At 35.6% G+C, this 23466-nt stretch overlaps 2 protein-coding genes across 5 annotated transcripts in view; both read right to left on the bottom strand.

Moving 5' to 3' along the window:
• Positions 1-23466, bottom strand: part of LRRIQ1 (leucine rich repeats and IQ motif containing 1) — a 240047-nt gene that overhangs the window by 9362 nt on the left and 207219 nt on the right. For 3 of the 4 annotated variants that reach the window (XM_051845711.3, XM_089307544.1, XM_089307543.1), the window contains one exon: positions 4099-6021. The exons of the other annotated variant lie outside the window; for it this stretch is intronic. In XM_051845711.3, coding sequence (XP_051701671.1) covers positions 5879-6021 — 143 coding nt within the window. In that variant the 3' untranslated portion in view covers positions 4099-5878. Of the gene's footprint in view, positions 1-4098; positions 6022-23466 lie in introns of those variants that run through there. 4 annotated transcript variants of the gene reach the window in all.
• Positions 16478-17174, bottom strand: LOC149123557 (COX assembly mitochondrial protein 2 homolog). Its single transcript, XM_089307549.1, has one exon. The coding sequence runs from the start codon at positions 17022-17024 to the stop codon at positions 16785-16787; it is 240 nt and encodes a 79-aa protein (XP_089163675.1). The 5' UTR covers positions 17025-17174; the 3' UTR covers positions 16478-16784.

Genomic DNA, 23466 nt, shown 5'->3' with positions numbered 1-23466 from the left:
TCAGATTTTTTTTTTTTGACAGGCAGAGTGGACAGTGAGAGAGAGACAGAGAGAAAGGTCTTCCTTTTGCCATTGGTTCACCCTCCAATGGCCGCCGCGGCCGGTGCACCGCGCTGATCCGATGGCAGGAGCCAGGTACTTATCCTGGTCTCCCATAGGGTGCAGGGCCCAAGCACTTGGGCCATCCTCCACTGCACTCCCTGGCCACAGCAGAGAGCTGGCCTGGAAGAGGGGCAACCAGGACAGAATCCGGTGCCCAGACCAGGACTAGAACCCGGTGTGCCGGCGCCGCAAGGCGGAGGATTAGCCTAGTGAGCCGAGGCGCCGGCTGAGCATTCAGATTTTGCTATATCTGGAAGCCCTGGGACAAATCCCTTTGGATACCAAAAGATTATATCTATGTTGGATATATTAAAGGAAATATATTATTAAACTGATTTAGTTAAGTTCCTTTTATATTTGTAATGTGGCTACTAGAAAATTTTAAATTATGTATGTAACATTGTATTTATATTGTACAGTGCAGATCTAAACCAATTCTATGAAGATCATAGCACATTTGTATCACTGTCTTTGATGGAAAAAGTCACTCTGAAGTAACTTCAAGGCCAAATTTATTTTTTAGAAAGCTTTACCATTGTTTCATCTGGTTACCATTGACAGATTTATCAGACCTCCATAAGGAAACCACACACTTGACATAGTTTCTCAGCTCTATTCCTGGGATGTAAATGTACATACAACACCTCCTATAATGTGGTGAAACTATGCAGACTCTCAGTAATGGTAAATACAGTAGTAAAACAGAAGGGGAATGTTATTATTAATTGAACTGGTTCACTTATGTTAATATCGTCATAGAAACTACCTGGGATAAGCGTTGTAGTGCAGTGGTTTAACCTGCAGTGTGAGATGTCCACATCCCATATCAGAGTGACAGTTCAAGTCCTGGCTACCTTGCTTCCAATTCAGTTCCCTGCTAATGCACCTAGAAGGCAGCATATGATGTCTCAAGTACTGAGTCTCTGACATCCACATGAGGGACCTGGATGGAGTTTTCTGGCTCTTGAATTTGGCCTGGCCCAAATTTAGGGAGGGAGTGAACCAGTGAATGGATGATCTCTCTTTCTCTCTTCTCTCCTCTCCCATCAAGTAAATAAGTAAGTCTTATTTAAAAAAAAAAACAAACAATCTTTCTATAGCATTCGGTTAGTTATTGTATTAAAGCAAAGATGATGAGTAACAGAGAAGCTTTGACTCACAAATCACCAGTTGTGCCACTCTTTTGTGCTACTTCACCCATCCTTTCTTCCTTTCTTACTGAGCCCTAAAGAGGCCTCTTGTGTCTTTTTTTTTTTTTTTTTTTTTTTGACAGGCAGAGTGGACAGTGAGAGAGAGAGACAGAGAGAAAGGTCTTCCTTTGCCATTGGTTCACCCTCCAATGGCCGCCGTGGTCGGCGCGCTGCAGCCGGCGCACCGCGCTGATCCGATGGCAGGAGCCAGGTGCTTCTCCTTGGGCCATCCTCCACTGCACTCCCTGGCCACAGCAGAGAGCTGGCCTGGAAGAGGGGCAACCAGGACAGAATCCGGCGCCCCGACCGGGACTAGAACCTGGTGTGCCGGCGCCGCTAGGCGGAGGATTAGCCTAGTGAGCCGCGGCGCCGGCTCTTGTGTCCTTCTAAGAGCTGACAATTTAAAATCTACTAGACAGATTCTTGAAATTTATTCTTTGCCCCTTGGCCTGAACTGTTGGGAGGGCTATGGGTCATAAACAACAGGTCTTATGAAAAATTTCACTTTACTTTTTGGTTTGGGTAAAATTTTGGTTCTAAGAAATAGGAAATGTATATTGGGAGGAAAAAGTGAATAGTTGTCAGGAGATACCAGAAACTGTAGTGATCATATACTTTTTAGAAGTTATAAACATACTATACTTGTTATCTTTCAAATGTATTATATTCATTTATGCAACTGTTACAGGCTTTCATATTTTATTTCTTCAATTAAAACTAGATTTATGATATAGTAGGATGCCAAATATAATATGGCTTCCACTACAAGAATCCTTTTATATCAAGGTTCAAATCATGCCATTTGAAAAAAAACAACAACTATACATATGTAAGGCCTGATATAACATAGAATACCAGGTGGGTGCTGTTCTTCTTTCTCACCATCAGTAACATAAAATACCTCAACCTGACTTTACTAAATAGTCTCTGATTAAAACCAAATAAAAATAAATACAGAAAATAGAAAATTAAATTCAATTATGCCAGAGTTAAAGTCAGTTACCCCATCTCAAAATCTAAAACTACAATGGAGGATTATTATTATTATTATTTTTTGACAGGCAGAGTGGACAGTGAAAGAGAGAGACAGAGAAAGGTCTTCCTTTGCCGTTGGTTCACCCTCCAATGGCCGCCGCGGCCGGCGCGCTGCAGCTGGCGCACCACGCTGATCCGAAGGCAGGAGCCAGGTGCTTCTCCTGGTCTCCCATGGGGTGCAGGGCCCAAGCACTTGGGCCATCCTCCACTGCACTCCCTGGCCACAGCAGAGAGCTGGCCTGGAAGAGGGGCAACCGGGACAGAATCCGGCGCCCCAACCGGGACTAGAACCCAGTGTGCCGGTGCCGCAAGGCGGAGGATTAGCCTAGTGAGCCGCGGCGCTGGCCAGGATTATCTCTTACTTTCATAATATTTACTATGTGTAGCAGAATCAATGTTCCCCCTCCACCCATTTTTTTGGATAAAGACTTCTGTGCACTGTTTTCTATGGTCTCTTTCTTATTATTTTATCAATTATTTGGTGCATCAAAATACCCTAAGTAATCTTAAAGAAAAGCCTCAAATCGGGGCTATCCAATGGAAATACATTTACCATTTTTTTTGTTTCAACTTCTAGTATTTAAATTAAAAAATGAAAATATTATTTTAACACAGTCAATATAAATTATTGGGCATTACACTTCCTTTTCATACTAAATAAAACCTCAACTGATATTAAGCATATTACTCTATAACCACACTTGGCCAGTGTCTCATGTATTAGATATCACAGATCTGGTTTATAATTATTTATCTGCTTAGCAAGGCCTTTCTCTGAATCTCACAATTTTCAATGACAAAAACAGCTCCACCTAGACAAACAAAAATGAGAGAAAATAGGAGTAATTTATAAACTAAGAGAAAATCATGTTATTGACCAATTTAATAACTAAATACCATACTTGGGAAACATATAAATCAATGTTTAATATGCTGATGCTGTGACAATTTGAAAGTAGATAAAGATCTCTTAAAAGATCGCATTTTATTATTCACTTTCAATGTAAATTAAAAAAAATGACTATTCCAACTGCTTTTCAGCATTCTAATTGAAATGTGCTCTCTTTTGTTTTCTTCAAAAAAAAAAAAAAAAGAAAAAAGAAAAAAGAAAACTCAAAGTCAATCTCCTGACACATTGGTGGATTTATTTATTTGCATCTAAGCAAAATGGCAATGCCTATAACAATGCTTTGACCCTTTTTATATCATTTTCCTTTAAATGGGAGTGATGGACTGTCAACTGACTCATGAACACAATAAGCAATTAGGATCCATGTCTAATAATGCTTTCTAATGGTTCCCAAAGCATTCAGCAAGACCTCTTATAGTGTACTGTGTACACAGAGATGATGCTGGTGGACCAGACTTTGGTGGAAGTTGCCATCCTCATCAACCAGTATATCATGTCCAAACATTCTGTAATCATCAAACAGCCCACCTAACACTTCTATCAGGGTTTTTGTTTTCTTTGATTTGTGTTTCACCTTGCTATTCTTACTAGAAGTTACTGGTGATTGTTACAGTATTGGAGATAGGAGACAAATACGAATATAATTAAGTTGAGGAGGGGTTGAGTGTGGGATATGGGGTGGAGAAAAGGACAAAAGTCATCTGTGGTTGTGCATTTGAATAGTCCCATTGCCTAGGTACATCACTGTCCATATAAAACTCAGTGCCAACTAAGTGACAAGACAGGCTCATGTCTTTATCTTCCTGAATCTTGAAGGCAAACATTTCTTAATTTCTTCAAAAGAAGAGGAGAAAATACATCTTTTGATTTGAAATCTTTCACGCTTTATTCACATTTAAAAATATCAGTTTATCTTTTCTATTTTCACAAACACTAATAAACTAGCCCTACAAAGATAAATGTGAGCATTGGAAGATTATTTAAATTATCATTTTAAGGCTGTACACAATAAACAACAGTATAAAAAACATCCAATTCAACACCATAATCAGGAAATTGTTTTATTGGACTATGTATCAATCATCACTTTTAAATTTGGGCACATCACACCAATCATTTTCCTCACAATTAATATTATAAAATAGTCATACAGATTATAGAATAAGGAAGCTGTAAAGTTATTTTTAGGCAAAAAACGTTTAATCATAAGCATCTCACCTTTTGTACTAGCCTTTCCATTTCATTATTTGAGTATATGAACCATAAAACCCCATCAATATCAGCTCTAATATGGTTTACTTCTACAAGGTGCACAGTATGCTGATAAAATATTTTCCATCATTACATTACGTTGGTTTGTGGATACTGTTAGTGAAAGGATGACCTAACAGTGTGTTCATGAAGCAACTACACATAGAGCTCAATTTCTAGGCAATAACATATGAACCTATGTTTTCTTTATAGATTGACAGTTCAAGGCTCATTAACATTGCTATCTCAATCAAGTTAAAAGAGATCTACAGGTTTGAAATGCAAGAGGACTCCAAAAGTAGATGGGGGATACAAACTAAATAAATGCATCTCTCAATCTGTGTTGTGATTTGTACATCAAATATTTTAATAAATACCTAAATAAAAACCTAAAGTTCACCAGATTCTATTACAAGCACATAGCTAAGGAAACTCCCTGGAACTACAAATTTAACTTTGTAAAAAAAAATTCCAGACTCAGGAGACTAATAGATCCTATGAGGGCTAAATGTGAATGCAGCATTTTCTACATTGTTTTTATTAAGATGCAACAGAGTATTAACTACATTACAGTGAGGTTTTAATAAAACTGGAAAATATATTATATATACTATATATATAGAAAATACATTGTTACAAAATGATAGGTTTGAAATTTGAAAAAAGTAAATGACAATTTTAAGGCATCTTAACAATAATTACAGAATATTTCTGAATCAGCAGAATATATGCCATTGAACCAGAATTAACACCTATCCTTTACGAATGATAAGGATAATATACATTTAAATGAAACATTATAAACATCCAATTCAGTGATATTTCATTTTTACATTAACTTAATGTATATTTTCTTATTGTAACTTTGTTATCTAATAAAGACTATTTAAAACAAGAATAAAAGGCCATTTTATTATTTTTTGAATTATTTTAGGTTTTAATTAAAATACTTAATGATTATGATCTGGTAGGATAAAGTATATCCATATAATTATTATTCATTAATTCTACACTAAACAATGTCACTGAATATATTTATAATCTCTATGGAATTACATTTTTTCTGATAATAAAAGCCATCTTGAATAAATGTATCATAAAAATTGAGCTGCAGGAGAAACTGGATATTACAGATTCCATTCCAATATTTCATGAATTAAATTTTCTGGAGGCCATTCAAGATGAACATAGGAAGAACTGCAAAACTCTATTTTACAGATGGCAAAGAAGATAACTCCATCAGAAAACAAAATTGTGAAATATGTATAATAAAACAAATTAAACACAGCGCTCTAAACCCTTGTATCCAATTGGTAACGTGACCAGATATCCACAAAGTTCTTGAAAATAAACCATTTGCCATGTGTTTTGAATGGTGAGGCTTGAAGGACTACTGGGAAGGTTTTGCCTTCTTTTTGCCACTTCCCCATCCACCACTGAGTTGTAGAGGATTGTCACGGAATGATATGCGTTCTTTCTTAGAAGGTCTTGTATTTGTTATCATTGGTGCAAGTATTCCCTTAATTGAACAACCTAGACAGTGATATTAAATGTAAATTTTCACTTAACATGATCCAATTCAAATTGCATTTTAAAGTCAGGAATATACTAAAGTCAACAACAGGCATTTGAAAACTCTATGACCTTCAAGTTTAACAAAAGTATCTTTGTTGAGTTTATTTTTGTTTGGAAAGTTATATCATCAAGGTTGCTATTAATTGTGTTTAGAATAAATAAAAGGAGCTACTAAAACAATGAAATAGATATAACAGTTTCCTTCTGACTATGGATTCAATCTCCCTTGTATTTCAAGAATATGAAATGAATAAGCTTCTTGGTTTTCATATTTCTACTTATTTTTATTTTTAACAGTGTAAATTTTATAATTATATGCATTTTTATGAATAAAGCATATGTTAAAGTTATCTTAGAAATAGTCCTATTGAATGAAGGACTTCAGGAACAGGGCTTATTCATAAAACTGAAAGTACATTGCATCTATATTCTAAAGATGTTCATGGATTTAAATTGCTTAAAACATAGCCTTTTTACACAGATTTTCTGAGCTTTCATCCTAGAAATGAAGGAAATACTATGTGCATTACAGAGCTTTTGTAAACACTGTCACTGATTCCACTGATGTAGTAAGATCTATGAGAATGTTTTCTGCACAGGTGCTATAAAATGGAAGAAATTATCTTTTCTATTCAACAAGTTAAAATTACCCATAGTTTTAAAAACTAATTAAAAATACAAAAAAATCCATATAAAAGTTTCAAAAATGGTTAGAGGCTAAAAAAACTGTAGCTGTAAGAGTGGGCTACTGGATTGGGAATGCTGTACTTGGCACATCCTCAAGATGCCGTATAAAGAATACTATTCAAGAATTATGATCATCTGCTTTAAATCTCCTGAGGATTAAGCAGAGCAAGGGACTGTATCTGTTGGGAAAGGGTTAGAAAAGCGACAGCAAGACAGATTCCAGGGTTTCCTTAGTGCTGGCTGGAGGCAAAGGTTCAAACCACATGTCTCTCCATTCTGATGTGTTTTGTGTGTGTGTGTGTGTGTGTGTCTAATGAGTACAGAGAATGACATCTTTTTTTCTGAGATCAATATTTTTTCAAATAAGATTTTAAATACTTAAAAATAGTATGTCCAAATAGAAGAATTAGCAAACATTAGGCTGGGTAAATTGTCTGTTGTTTCAAGTTTGGTGCAATAGGATGCTGAGTATTGAGTATAAATGTCCATTTTATATTTTTAAATTCCTTTAGATTATTGCACTTTAGTTTTTAATGTTAACATTATGACTAGGCAAATAAATTCAAAGAGTTAAAAGAAGCATAGTTTATCTTCAGTCTACAAACAGAACATTTCTGAAAAACATGAAAAAAAGTTAAGAAGCTATTATTTTAGGATAGGATATCGAGGACACAAAGAAGCTAAGGCCTATGGCCATTGGCACAAGATTTTAATGGAGTTAAAGACAGAATGTAGCTCAGAAGCTTAGAGATCGTCACAACTAGCACTCCTAAAGGCAATCCTAGCAGACAAACAATATAGAGAGGTGACAAGTGAAGTTGGCATTCATATATGGGCCAGATTTATCCTGCATGAAGCATCTTGTAAGTCAGTATGCTTTGAGAAACAAGAAGAACTCTTCCAAGCAGCAGGACTACTAATGTTTATAAAAGCAAGAGTTTCCTAGATGATAAATCAGTGTCCTAAAAAACATTAAGGAAGCTTCCTAAAAGCTTATCCTCCTTCTACTTACTATTTATATGTTGGAAAGATCTAGCTTATTTCTCCCCCCAAATAACAGAATGGAATGTCTACTTTGTTCTCTTGTAAAAACAGTAATAGAAAACAGCAAACCCTCACCTCGTCCCAGCAGTAAAAATTCTTTGATGAAAATACATATACAATACACACACACATACACACACACACACATATACACACACTATATATAGAGAGAAAATGCTGGGGCTGGGTAGCATTTGCAGTGAGGAAGTAGGATCTCTGATAAATAAAGAGCTATTGGAATTACTTTAGGATGTAAATATGTTTAAGATAAAAATAGAGTTTAGTAAAAAGAGCAAGCAGATTTTCACAAATGGCTGACACAAATGTTTCCAATACAGAAAGATAAATTAAGTTTCTTGCAAGAATTTTTCAAAGTGAAAAGTAGAAATAAGTAGATGCTTTACAATGCAATTTATTAATATAATTTTTATTGGCTAGTAGGATTTTAGATGAAACTATCAGTATAAAAATGTATTACATAAGGGTTGTATCTTTTTTTAAAAGGGTTTTATTCTTGATATAAAGCTTTTTACCAAAGATGACAAGTAACATGTAAGAGGGATAGCAATTTTTGAACAAAGTATTGAAATACTTAGAGATAATTTCATATATGCCTAAAATAATAATTTCAAAATGAAATAAATTGAATTGATTTTTTAAACTGAACCCTCATTCTTAACAGTGTTCCTGCATTCTAAAGGATTTTTCTATTGACTAGAAATTCATCATTGGTGCATTTTCTTCTTTAACACTGTTCTGTTGTCTTTGCTATTTTAAAGCTTCTGTTGAATCTTTAAGTCTGTTTGTAGTTATCCACAATGGAATCCTATATTTAAAACTCAGTTTAAAAATTTCCCATTGTATATTGCAATTCCTTCAACAAATAATAATTGCAATTTTGAAAACATTGTGTGATAGCAATTTCGAAGTATATTTGCAGTGGAATGAAAATGCTATAGGAAATTAGTCTTTAAAATGACCAACACTTACGTTAATATATACTGTTTTTGTTAACATAATATTTTAGATGTGATTAGAATCTTGAGTTTTATTGTTTTGATATGTGGTAAATAAACAATTTCAGCAGTAATCAATATAGCTTATTCTCTCATTGCATTTATTGAGAGTCTTTTTGTTATTATATAAGTTGTCAAATCACTAGATACATAGAAAATAAATTGTGGAGTAAAACAACACATTTATGAAGGAATCACATATTGGCATTCATTGCAAAGTCATTACTTTGTCCTATGATTACTCTAGAAATGAAAGAAGAAAATAAAAAGCAATTTAATACAGTCAATGTATAATCATTCTGAAATTACTTACCCACATGAAAATAAAATAGCATGAGACTCTTGTCTCAAAAAATTGATATTAGACCTGGACCTACCGATGGGCTCGTGGAACAAAAAATATCACTAAAGGACCTCTGACAGTTTTTTTTCTCTCCCTACTTTTCCAACAATATTGTTAAAGACTTTATGTTTTTTAAACAACAGTCTGCTGCATATTTGCAGGTGATCATAGAAATCAACCAATCAGCCTCCAACATATGTGCTGAAAGTATGTCTTGATGAGTATCCTGTATTTTCCAAGGCGTCACTTCTTTGCCACATAATCTGTGTTCTGCTCAAGATTTGTTCTGGTCCTTTAAAAAAAATTTTTTTGAGGGGTTAAATCCTTGGTTCTTTAACAAATGTCAAGGTCTATATATGCTGTGTTTTGATAAGTAATTTAATATGTAAAATGCTTTGAATAACTCTCCTGGTATGTATAAAAAACTGTTAAACAGGTCAAAATAGAAATCTCATGATGTATAGTAATACGTCATTGGATTTTCATCAATGTAGCCAACACTGTGTGTCTGGATGTAGGAGCTATTTCAAAACTCTTCGCATATTGCATTACTTAACAGCAGATACAGCGTAAGTAAAGCATGGAGGAAAAAAATTCAACATTTTAATGAAAGTGACCAGAACAAATTTTTAGCAGCAAAGCGTTTACATCGACTTAAGGGCGATGAACTAGTTACATTGGGAAAGTTTGGGGTTTAGGTAGACAGAACAATGTCCAAATGACAGTTGCTTTTGAAAGCCATTGCTGTGTCCAACCTAGAATTATAATAGTCATTTATAGTGGATTTCAGGTAGGTAAAGCCTAATGCTGAAAATGAAAATAAAATAAATAGTATGCAGGTTGTGTATACCATGTTTGGACTTTGTCAATCCAACATGATGACTACGCTTGTTTTTGAGATTTTCGTGGTTTTTTTCATTGAACAAAGGCTGTCCTGTAAGTTGTAAAATATTAATAGCATTTTTCCATGTGTTAAAATGTGAATTAATTTAGCTATTCTAATACAATAATTTAGAGATAATTAAATGAGAAAAGTAGTTAATTTGGGTATACTTGATAGTCACAAAAAATATCCAAGTATTTGTAACCAGCATTAAGATTCCTGTCTTTAAAAAAATCACCAGGTACCATACATACAATTTGGTTTATCTACATATTTTATTTTAGAAAAAAAATTCTGAATCATAAAAGCTAATGCATATCATACAGGATTGGGGTTCTTATTTTGTAGATATTGCATAGATTTTTAATTTCTGTATTTTGCCTGTTTATTGATCTTTTATAATGCTTAGACACTTTGAATTCCCTTTAAAATACACATTATTTTCTCAGGTTTTATTACTTTTTACACACTACCGTATTGATTTATTCTTAAAGATACTTTGTGGTAGTGTCTTCACAGACAAGGATGCCTAGAATATGGTGCTAAAAATGTAAAGCTAAACATATTCTCTTGTTCCTATAAATTCTTCAGAGTATGTGCTAACACTGTTCAATATACTTTTATTCTTGTTTTCCTACAGGATCTTTAGTTTTGCATGATTTATGCATTTTTGTTATAAAATATAAATAGATTTGGTTTCAGAACTAGATTTTCTTTCCCTAGTGGGGTCCTTAAATTAACTAAGATCCTTCTTTCCGTTGGTAACTGTTCCATATAACCTTGGTTATTTTGGTTCCTTGACTTTCCAGTGAAATAGTAGATAGTTATTGATTATGTAGGCTTCCACGTGGACTAGCTAATCAAAAGCGTATCTCAGTAAGCAAAGAGGGTTGATCACTCATTTTCCACTATACATAGGTGCATCTACAGAGAATTTTTAAAATTAAGTATTTCTCTTGCCTGTAGGAAATGTGTTACTAAAATTCTGCAATCATTGTTTAAATGTTCTTTTCAGAATTCTATTTAATTTCCTTATATTTATAACTATGTCTACAACCATTTTTATTTAAAGAGGAACAGCATAAACAATGAAAATAACTGAAATTTTTTTACCTTTTATTGATATGCATATTCCTTTCAAACAACCCAGTTCTTTTATAAAAGTATATTTCAATTTCTAATTATCTTCTCTTTCCCCTCCTTTTCCTGTGAACTAATTCGGCCAAATTAAATCTTCAGCAAAGATATGCATTTTAAATAAATTTGAAAATGTTTATTACATACTCTAAGATGTGAATTTGAAAGCCAAATTTGATTTTCAGGAGCACTTGAGGTCTTTGGAATCTTTAATTTAAAAATCTGCCTTTCACTCGTACATTCATTCAACATGTATTTCTTTAGTGCCTTATTATGTGGCCGTGGAGCTTTCCTGTCAATTTTTTTCTGTAAGCCAAATATTATTAGTAATTGTCATACTGTAGTTGCTTTCCATGTGACTCTATTCTCTAAATTTCATCTTTACAGCCCTCATATGGAACTTGTATAAAACAAACACTTATTTCCACATTCCCAGATAGTGAAGACTTGTGGATAGGTTTCCCAAAAATTTTTCATGGAAACTTTCATTATCCCTTTTCATGCTTATTAGTTCTTAGCAGGGAGACATTTGGCAACAATAAACATGACTAGCCTGAGGATTTATTATATTATTGCACTTCAGTTTCATTCATTTGACAAATGCATTTCACATTTGACCATATCCATTTATTTTTGTACCACATTAGCTAGTGTAAGAAATTGGTTTGAAAGCAGCAATAACAACAACAACAACAAAGAATAAAACAATGTATAAAAGAAGGGAAATGATCATGTAGGGAAGGGATAAGAAGTAAAATATTACAGTTAGGAACATGATGCTTTAATCTTTTATCAATAGAGCATGCATGGCCCCTGTCCTCACATATTTACACATTTTTTTAGGAAGAATAAATGTAGTTGACATATACAGAATTAGTTCTCTCAGGTTACCACATATGAAGATTATCACTCTCTGGATAATGTCTATTGCTGTTGAAACTAGCTATGGCACCATATCAGTGCATAGAATTTTATAGTTACTAATAGCTGCTATATTTAAGTATTTATTAAGTATATCTGGAAACACTGTGGACTGTTTCTTTAACCTATCTCAGATCTTTGAAATGGACAATATCAAACTGTTAAAGGACACTCAATAAACAACTATTTATTTTGTGTCTATTCTTCTAATAAATAGCCTATTAAAGTTTATCTAAATCAGATAAGTCTACAAACCATGTAAATGTGCTCTTAGTGCAATGTTAATTAATATTAATTACTCAGTTCTGGTTACTAGAATTTTTTGTGGGTTGAAGTGTTAATGAATTTGTTTAATTTTCCAAGTCTGAAGTATTAATGCTAATGCATCTGCTTAATTAATATTCAAAGTTTGAAGTGTTTATGTATTTGCTTAATTAATTTTCAAATTGAGGGATAAAATACCAAGATCTAACAAATCTGTATTTCATTTTATTATGTTTTAAAATATTTTAATATATTTATTTTAAAAGTCAGACTTACTGAAAAATAGGGAAAGACAGAAAGAGAGATAGAGAGAAAGAGACAATTTTTCATCTGCTAGTTCAGTCCTCAGATAGCCACAACTGCCAGCACAGGAACAGGCTGAAGCCATAAGCTAGGAGCTTCATCTGTGTCTCCAACATAGGTGGCAGGGGCCCAAGGACTTAGGCCATCTTCCACTGCTTTTCTATGCTATTAGCAGAGAGATGGATTGGAAGTGGAGCAGCTGGACACGATCCATATGGGATGCTGGGGTTACAGGTAGTGGCTTAACCAGCTACACCACAATGCCGGCCCCTTAAATCTGTATTTTAAAGTCTCTATCCCAAAAGTTCAGATTAAAAAATCAGCCTTAATGTTTAAGCAATAATATAAGGGATATCCAAAAGTTCATGGGAAATCTGTCTTCATATTGTGAAAAAACTATGTATGGACTGCAAAAAGTTCTGTATCAAAAATAACATCTTTTTAAAGAAGGATTTTATTTAATGAATACAAATTTCATATGTACAGCTTTTAGTAATATAGTGGTTCTTCCCCCCATTCCCACCCTCCCACCCCCACTCCCAGCCCAACTCCTACACCCTCTCCCATCCCATTCTTCATTAAGGTTCATTTTTAATTAATTTTATCAGAAGACCAATTCTATACTAAGTAAAGATTTCAACAGTTTGCACCCCCCTACCCACACACACCAGGTATTAAGTACAGATTGAGAGAAAGTTTTACAGTTATTTCTCATATTACAACTCATTAAGGACCTGTTGTTGATTTAACAATTAACACATTTTTTTTTTTACGTCAGTGACCACCTGAGGCTCTTGACATGAGCTGCCAAGGCTATGAAAGCCTTTTGAATCCAGAAACTCTGTAGGTATTTAGACAGGGCCTTATGCAAAGAATAACTTATCTTTTAACTTTATTTCCACAAATGTGAGGTTTCCCTCATCACAAACAGCTTTAAAATTTAAATTTTTAGTTAGAGTATAACTCACTGATCAAAAAATAACAATAATCCAATGAGTTGTAGCTGTAGCTTCTTATGCATTACTTCAGATATGTAATATGCAATATTGTATTCAGATATGTAATATATAATATTACAGATTTGTAGTAGTTCAGATAAAGAAGAGGATTTAAGAAAAAATAGTTTTCATCATACATGTAATGAAAAAGTTTAACTTGACCGCAAGTGTTTATAAAATCTTATCTTTTTCTTGTTTCTATCCAGGGGAAAAATACAATGTTTAAAAAAAATGAAGCTTGAATCTTTTTAATGGAAAATATAAATGTCAATTTTGACTTCTACAATTAAATTTGGTGACAATTAACAATGGTAGTAAATATCAGATAGTTATTTCATTAGTAGATTTTGTAGGCAGAATGTAATCACAAGTGTGCCAATTGAAAAATATCGCAATACACAATTTGACAATCTATTGCATATTTAGCATCAACAAAATGCAATTATATTTTTTACCATTAAATATATTAACAGTATTATGTGCTTATTTCCTATTTTCTTTTTTTTAAAGATTTTATTTATTTATTTGAGAGGTAGAGTTACAGACAGTGAGAGGGAGATACAGAAAGAAAGGTCTCTGTGCATTGGTTCACTCCCCAAATGGCTGCCAACGGCTGGAGCTGCGTTGATCTGAAGCCAGCAGCCAGGTGCTTCTTCCTGGTCTCCCATGTAGGTGCAGGGGCCCAAGGACCTGGGTCATCTTCTACTGCTTTCCCAGGCCATAGCAGAGAGCTGGATTGGAAGAGGAGCAGCCGGAATAGAACCGGTGCCCATATGGGATGCTGGCGTCACAGGCAGAGGATTAACTTACTGCGCCATGGCGCCAGCCCCATTATTTTGCTATTTTCTTTATCCATTTGCTCTTTGATTCTCTGTAAACATTAAATCACTCATATTGAAAATACACCATTGAAGGAATAGCAGGGACTTAAGGGCCCACGTGTCCAAAGCTCTGGCTTATACTTTATATTCACTGTGTCTTTCAAGCCTATTGCAACTCTGCAAGAAACATATAGCCAACCTCATTTTAAGAATGAGAAAACTCAGGCAATGAAGTTAAATTGTTTTTCCAAAACTAAAGTAATAGCAACACAATCAGAACTTGGATTTATATGACTAATGTTTATCTTAAGTCAATATCTTTTTTTTTTTTTTTTACCATTCATGAATAAAGGATGTCTCTTTATGTGGTACCATTGAGAAAACAATTATGTAAGCAAATTTGAGATGGATATCTGTTTTTTCTGGCCTTGAAATGCAAAGACTTGCCATTACCTGGAAATAAGGCTATAAAACTCCAAATGAATAAAAAGTGTCAAAATATAGTGCTGTTTTCAACTTCTGTAAGTGAAAAAAGAGGAGAGATATTTATCTGAATCCACTTTTTAATCTATCTACATCTTATAGCCCCAACATAATTTTTTAATCTTAAGAATTACCTTAAAATGGTTCCTTTTTCCATTGTATTTAAAAGCAGAGAGAGAGAGAGAGAGAGAGAGAGAGAGAGAGAGATCTTTCATTCTCTGATCCATTTCCCAAATGCGTGCAAAATCCAGGGTTGGGCCAGGTTGAAACCAGGAGAGTGGAACTCCATTTGGATCTCTCCCATGGGTGGTAGGGACCCAAGTAATTGAGCTATCACTTGCTATCTTCCCATAGATTTGGGCTCTAGGGCATGAACAGATAATTTAATAAAATAACACTTATGCACAGTGCCTTATTTCAATCTTGAAAAAATAATTGGAATAGTAGACACTTCTAGTTCATTTTTGTTGACAGAAGTAGGGGAAATTATAGCAGAACTATCTAACAGTTGGGATCTTCAAAAGGCCAGGTATAAATGAAACTAACATGGCAATTGATTCATGGTCATTTGAACCAACTGGATTTTTTTGGTATATAGTTTTAGTCTATATTGAAAAGTATACAAACAGGGACAGGATGAAACATAACTGGAACTCTCTTTTTGAATACTATAAACAGCAGGAAATTAAGTTATATATGTAAAACATTTCTAATATCCAGTGAGGAAATCATTTGTAAATTCCAGTTATGGAATATAAAGGACCGGGAGGAAGTAGCACAGCTTCCAAATGATCCAAATGCTAGCGACAGATTTTGGAGCTTTGAGAAAGGAAGTTTTCAAGGAGATATATGTTGGAGCAGGCAGAAGAAAGTTTGGAGAACAACAGGAAACAATATGGTAGGTAAATCTACTGATGTACTATCAGTGGTTTGTAAATTTATAAATCAATTTATATTTCTAGTTATAAACAGTAATCTGGCAAGAATTAGGAGGTAAAATTCTGCACCCTCCCTCTGCATGAGTGTTTATATGTTACTTATCTTGATACTTTATTCTTTGGATTGGTGTTTCATGTAAAATTTAAGTTTATGATTCAAGTTTAAAAGCTAGTGATGCCAGCGCTGCGGCTCACTAGGCTAATCCTCCGCCTTGCAGCGCCGGCACACCGGGTTCTAGTCCCGGTTGGGGCGCCGGATTCTGTCCCGGTTGCCCCTCTTCCAGGCCAGCTCTCTGCTATGGCCAGGGAGTGCAGTGGATGATGGCCCAAGTGCTTGGGCCCTGCACCCCTGGGAGACCAGGATAAGTACCTGGCTCCTGCCATTGGATCAGCGTGGTGCGCCGGCCACAGCGCGCCGGCCGCGGTGGCCATTGGAGGGTGACCCAATGGCAAAGGAAGACCTTTCTCTCTGTCTCTCTCTCTCACTGTCCACTCTGCCTGTCAAAAAATAAAAAAAAATAAAAAAAATAAAAAAAGCTAGTGATATGAAAATATCAAATAATGTTCCAGAGTTCTTTTTTTTTTTTTTTTTTTTCAAACAAAGTATTTTATTGAAGGAGATAAGTTACTCAAATATTAACTGGCTGCAGACAAAGGAAAGAAACATGGTGGAAGCTGGGTTTGTCAAGAGAAGAGAGATGGTACTGGAGACTCTGCCCGACAGATATTCAGAATCCAGGTTTTCGTGTTTCTCCATGATTCCGTTTCCACAGGGCACTTTCCAGTCAGAGGATTCTTGAGACCAAATGAGACAGGACTGTTTTGGCTCTCAAACCAGAGTCTCAAGTCTTCTCTTTGCCAAGGCATTCAGTGAAAACAAGATTTATTTTTCAGATTCCTCTGGAGCATTAGAAAGTCTCTTTCTCATTGCATTGCCATGCTCCCTGCTCTTCATCCTCTTCTGCATATACTCATTCTTCAAACATTTTCTCATTTCCCGATCAAGATCGTTGCAATGACCAAAAAATTTCAGAATGTTGTGATTTTTGTGACATTCCTTAAGCAAGTTAATTAAGATGTTGCATTCCTCAGTGTGCAAGTGTGGAGATAAATCAGGATGCATCTTCAGGAAGGAGATGGATGACAGCCGTGCGACCCGACTCGCGGCCGCACCCGCAGAGCTGAAACGGGAGTCACGGACGAAAACCCCGACCCAAAGGCTGACCGGCCGGGAGCCCAAAGCGCGCAGGCTCCCGGAGACAACTCCCAGAGTTCTTTTTAAAACATACATTCCTTTCTTCAGGACAGACTGTAGGCCTAGTGTTCTAATTAATATTCTGTAGAAGAATTAATCAGATTTAAAATAAGACCATTTCTCACATAGTCATCTACATTGAAAAATGAAATTTTTGATTCCTTTATTTTTCCTATAACAACATTTTACTTTTATATAAAACTTCATAGACTCTAGTGATTACTTTTAGCTTAGTCTAATGCTTAGCTTATTTTGTACTTGTTGGTCTATGCTAGTTCCCTTTCAAATATTTTCAATTTTCAATTGACAAGGATCTTCTTTCTACAAAGTAAACATTTAGCTAAATATTAAGCTACAGATCATTTTCAAATTTTATCTATGAAATATTGACTATTGACTGTTTCCTTTGTAAGAAGTTGTTCTTTCTTTGAAAATTTATTAGAATGCAGTTGCAGTTAAGCAACATTTTATCAGTAGGTGCATTGTCTTTTAGGGTTTAACATTCAACTTGTTATATAAAATGGCTGTCATCTGTTGTAGATGATGGACTTTTCTTATTTTTTCCTTGGAAAACATTTAAAGAAAAGATTTTTTTTCTCTTCTCAGTTGACTGTGCTTAGCTACATTAATTAGAGACAATGTAAACACTGTTTGAAATCAGGATCATTTACAAGTTTTCTGGCATAGAGAAAACTTTCAGTGACAAGCATGATTTTCATACCATCAGAATTAACAGCTTCTAGGGCCAGTGGTATGGTTTAGCAAGTTAAGTCACTGCTTGCCATACCAACATCCCATATCTGAGTGCCCCTGCCACCCAATGGGAGACCTGGCTCCTGGCCTTGTCTTGGCCCAGACTCTGCTGTTGAGGCTATTTGGGAAGTGACCCAGCAGAGGGAAGAGTCTCTCTCTCTCTCTCTTTCTCTCTCTCCCCCACCCTTTTGCTTAGTCTTTCAAATGAATGAAAGAATGAGTATTTTAAAAAAAGAAACAACAGCTTCTCTTGACTTTTAGTTCGGAAATTATCATACACAAATTTATATAACTTTTTAGATGTAAAATTTTGGAAAATTTTCAACACAGTGAGAGAGAGAGAATGGTATTGATAACTCAGAGTATGTGTGTACAGACTGGGCAGTCTAACCGATAGTCCTTGGTTGGCTCTTTACCTCTCTCTCTCTCACTGTGTTTAAAAATGTAATCAGTATATTAATCATGATTTATTTCTTGGTACTTCGTAATTACAGCTTAGTGTGAGCCCTGTCATAGATTATCAGTCATTTTCTAGTTATTGTGACAGTTTATAGACTGGAAGTAACATAAAACTCAGAAGAGAAAAATAAGAATGGAGCAACGTTTCCCTGACAATTTCAGCCCTTCTTATGCTTCTCATGTAAGTCACTCAAATACATGTTCTAGCCTAAAATGCTGTGAATAAAATAATATAAGGGCTTAATTTGGTCCAAGTTGTGAATCTTCTCAAATGAGAAGAAGTCAGAGTTAAATTTACACTCTTCTAATTTACACTTTTTATAAAGCTGTTCTTCACATTTATAATTCATACACACTCATATATAAGTGTTATATTGACAAAGTAGTAATTGAATGTATATGTAGCTTTACCTTTCTGCAACAAATGCACCCTTTATTATAAGCTTTGGGATAAAGGAATTACTTTCTGCATCTCTCTTAACAATGAGAACAACGTTTTTCAGGAGAGGAAACCAGGGAGGCATTGCAGGAGGAAGAGGTTTTGCAGTTCCTGGCTTGTGGGACTGAAGATCTCTGATGCAGCCTACCCAGCTGCAGCCCTAGAACAGGATCCCTGTGTAACCTTGTGGCCTCCACTTAGCAATTACCTGAGTGCCATCCTCTCCACAGGGACACCAAAGCCTGCTGCACTTTCTGCTCTTTCAATGGCTCACTCTCACTGTATGGTTGTGCACCCCCTCTTCCAATCCTCTACTTCTTCTCATTGGGTTCTAGATGATTTTCCATTGTTTGCCCAGTGATTCCAGACCAGTTCAAGCATGCCCAAATTAGGGAATTTTTCTGCTATTCAGTATCTGAACCATACCTTCTCCTTCCAGCTTTGTTCTTCCTTGGGAACTCTTCCTCATCCTTACGGTACCATATGAGTTTACTTATATTATATTCACATAGTTGCTCCTTTAGTATAGTTAGTTAATATAGTTAGTTTAGTATAGTTAGTTAATACAGTAAGTATAGTTAGTTAATATAGTTTTTATATTAGACTTTTCCTGTTCAATCTACTGTATGATATCTATCTCTTGAGTGGACTCAGATGACCGAAACATATACTTATGGACGTGAACACCACACTGGAAATATGCAGTCATTCGTCTAAACATCATATCCACAGTTTGCAGAGATGTACATAGAATGTTAATGAAAAATTGTTTCTTTGTTTGTAGAGACAGCATCCACTGGGGGGAAAAAGTGATGCAAGAGAGCAGCAAAAAAGCTGAAAAATTTGTGCTAAGCATATAGAATCTTTTTATTTTCTTAATTTCTAGTAGGAGTGTCTTGCACATTAGAGGCATCTAATTGCTTACTATCTTGATGTGTGGTTTAATAACTCAGAATACTTATAATAATAATTATTATGTTCACTCAGTGTGGGATTGTTGTTCATATACATAGAAATGTGTGTGTGTGTGTGTGTATATATATATATGTATTCCAGCCAGCCATGTACAACTTAGCTATTCATATATGAGTAAATATGCATATATAAGTAAATGAGCATAGACATACATTAATATATGACATGGTAATAATTCTTGATTGCGATTTTCAAATTATGTTGGAATGTGAGAATTCTACTAGTAAAATACTGTATGGCCATTTTTGGAATCTACTTTTCCCTTAGCTACTGCAATTACTCTCTCAATTGATAAAAATATTAGGCATGGACATCTAGAAAACTATTTTCTTTTGCACTTTTGATAATCTCAATTACTATTTTTTGATAAGAGATGTAGAATTACTTTGTCAACATAACAGAGGCAGTGTGTAATTCTGGGCCAAATTCAGAATAGCTTTCTTTAACTGATCTTTTTTTTTCCTCACCATTTTTATTTATTTGAAAGGCAGACTTACAGAGGGACAGGGAGAGAGATCTATCATCTGCCAGTTCACTTCTCTAATGGTTGCAGTAGCAAGGGCTGGGTCAGCCTGAAGCCAGGAGCCTGGATCTCCAGCAACATCTCCCATATGGATAGCAGGTACTCAAGAACTCGGGCCATCTTCCATTGTTTTCCCAGGGACATTAGCAGGGATCTAGGTCAGAAGTGGAGCAGCCAGGACTTGAACTCGTGCTCATATGGGATGCCAGCATTGCAGTCAGTGGTTTACCCCACTGTGTCATGATGATGGCCACTCTTCAACTGATCTTAAGCTATCTAAATAAATCTCCATTAGTTACTCAGTATTACTAGGAAAGTTCAGGTCTTTCACTTTGAAATTCACCAAAAACTAAGCTTCCATTTTTATCCAATCTTACTTTATACTTTTGTTTTTGTGGTAAGAATTCTCTTTTTAAATATTCATTTATTTAAGAGTTAGCAATACACAAAGAGACAGATGCACAAAGAAAACTCCCATCTGAAGAGTCACTTCCCAAATGCTTGCAATAGCCAGGCCGAAGACAGGAGCCAGGAACTCAGTCCAAGTCTCCCATACGAGTGGTAGGGATCTAAGTATCTGAAGCATCATCTGCTGCCTCCCAGGGTGTGCATTAGCAGGAAGCTGAAATTGGGAGCAGAGCTGAAACTCAACTCCTTGCATTCCAACTTGGGATGTGGGCATTCCATGTGTCAATCACTGAGACAAATCCCTACTTCTCCAGTCTTATTTCATATTACTTTAGCATGTGGAACCTATAGTCCAAATAGTCTCCTCAAGCCCCACGATACATACTCATATTTCGCCCTTTGTCTTTAATAGATGGCTTGCTTCCTCTTTAGTACATTTCAAGTACTTTGTCCCCAACAAGCCTTCCTCACTCACTTCAACCTCACTGTGTTTTCTCAAACACACAGTATTTTTCCATATTCCGAACATTCAACACTATATTAAAAGGGCTTACATTTCATGAGCGGTTTACGTGTGCTCACAGAAGAACTTGACTAGGGGCTGATTATTCACACTTAGAGATGGTGTGGCTCCTCACTTCCTGGCTAACTGTGAAAATGGAGCCTCTGCTGGAAAGTTCACAGATGATCTGAATGAGGAACCTGGAAGCCATTAAGCATGTAGTGAGTGAATAAATAATATGAGATATTATTATTATTATTCTCTTTTACTAACTAATCTTTATATTTTAGTCCACTGAAAAATACAAGAAAATATATCACTGTTTGGAAGAGGAAAAAAAATGGATTCAAGTTACTAGTTTACCCTGCTAATACTTTGTGTGAAAGACAAATTTGTTAAAATCTTGTGACTTACTTATGTTACCTATCAAAGAAGAGTAACTACTGGGGCCAGTGCTGTGGTGCAGTTAATCCTCCGTCTGTGGCGCCGGCATCCCATATGGGTGCCAGTTCTAGTCCCGGCTGCTCCTCTTCCAGTGCAGCTCTCTGCTATAGCCTGGGAAAGCAGTAGAAGATGGCCCAAGTCCTTGGGCCCCTGCACCTGTGTAGGAGACTGGGAGGAAGCTCCTGGCTCCTGACTTTGGACTGGCGTAGCTCTGGCCATTGCGGCCATTTGGGGAATGAACAAATGGAAGGAAGACCTTTCTTTCTGTCTCTCCTGCTCACTGTAACTCTACCTCTAAAATAAATAAAATATTTAAAAAGAGTAACTACTATAACTAATAAAATAGAATTAAAGATGATTTGTAAAGTTATAAACTATTGTAGCACTAAAATTGTTATTGAGGTACATATTTTGAGTATTAAAGGGGAAAACAGAAAATCAAAATAGTTCATGGAACTCAAATATTTTTTCTAAGTATTATCTAAGTAAGGAAATCTGTTGTCATATTCATTTTGTAAATAGTAGTTTTTGAGTGAAGATGTGACCTCCTTCATGTCTTTGTAAACTAGATGGTAGATTAGTAATTCAGATAGGAGAGGACTGCCATGGCCTCTTGTAACGGAGCAGTAAGTCCTCCAAAGAAAGGGACAGGACATTTCGGACATCCTCTGAGAAAATCAATAAGGCTTAGATGGCCAAATGTGGAAAGGACAATGATTGTGGTCACAGTTGACGCACAGGAGAGGAAGACAATTCTATTTGGGGGTTGCCTAAAAATTACCCAAGAAGATCATAAAGTAACATATACCATTCTTCAAGCTCTTACACCATGCTAGGCATGTATAGCATGCTTTACATATATTTTTACTCACTTCTTCCTGCCTAAGACTGCAAGATAAACATCATTATCCCCATTTTATGAGTAATAAACTCATCTTTACAGGTTAAATAATTTACCCGGGCTCTTGTGACTTATATGTGATGGTGGAACTGGGATTTTAAACTTGGGTTTGTTTGATTTCAAAGAATACATGTTACCATGTTATATCAACATTGAAAGAGAAGTATCTAGAAAAGTTCAAGGGCTCAAAGAGGGTTTTATAGCTGCAGTCCATAAACTACTCTCTATATTTGGCTTTCAAAGTTAAAAGAAATATTTTAGCTTTAATAAGGTGACAAGTTTTGAGAGAGAGAGAAAGCTGGAGGAGAAAGAGCTTTCAAAATGCCAAAGCTGTTAAGTGGTTGGCCCTGAGCCACGGAGGCCTAGTACCCAAGGTTTTTGAAAGTTAAAAGATTTCTATACAATAATAGGTTAAGCCAAGTATTTTAGTTAAAGAACTATTAAGAGTAGGTTTCTTATAAGCTGAACAAGTTAGCCCATATGACTTGATACTTGAGATTTCAGTGTACTGGTTCAAGTGGTTCTTCTTGCATAGCCATGCATAGGTGACAATTATACAGAACAGCTATTAAGCATTTTCTGTGCACCAGATTTTGTTCTAAATGCTCTACACTTGATCTTAACAACAACCTTAACAAGGTGTCGACTTCCATTTCCATTCTCTCTCTCTCTCTTTTTTTTTTTTTTTTTTTTTTTTTTGACAGGCAGAGTGGACAGTGAGAGAGAGAGAGACAGAAAGGTCCTCCTTTGCCATTGGTTCACCCTCCAATGGCCGCCATGGATGGCGCGCTGCGGCAGGCACACCGCGCTGATCCGATGGCAGGAGCCAGGTACTTATCCTGGTCTCCCATGGGGGTGCAGGGCCCAAGCACTTGGGCCATCCTCCACTGCACTCCCGGGCCACAG

Source organism: Oryctolagus cuniculus, chromosome 11 (assembly GCF_051225735.1).
Source record: "Oryctolagus cuniculus isolate XC-2025 breed Fujian yellow rabbit chromosome 11, ASM5122573v1, whole genome shotgun sequence".
Lineage (NCBI taxonomy): Eukaryota > Metazoa > Chordata > Mammalia > Lagomorpha > Leporidae > Oryctolagus > Oryctolagus cuniculus.
The sequence above is the reverse complement of the archived record's forward strand: the minus strand, read 5'-3'. Positions and strand labels throughout refer to the sequence as shown.

Excerpts from the sequence above, each read along its gene's own strand:
- LOC149123557 (XM_089307549.1), bottom strand. The coding sequence starts at position 17,024 with ATGCATCCTGATTTATCTCCACACTTGCACACTGAGGAATGCAACATC.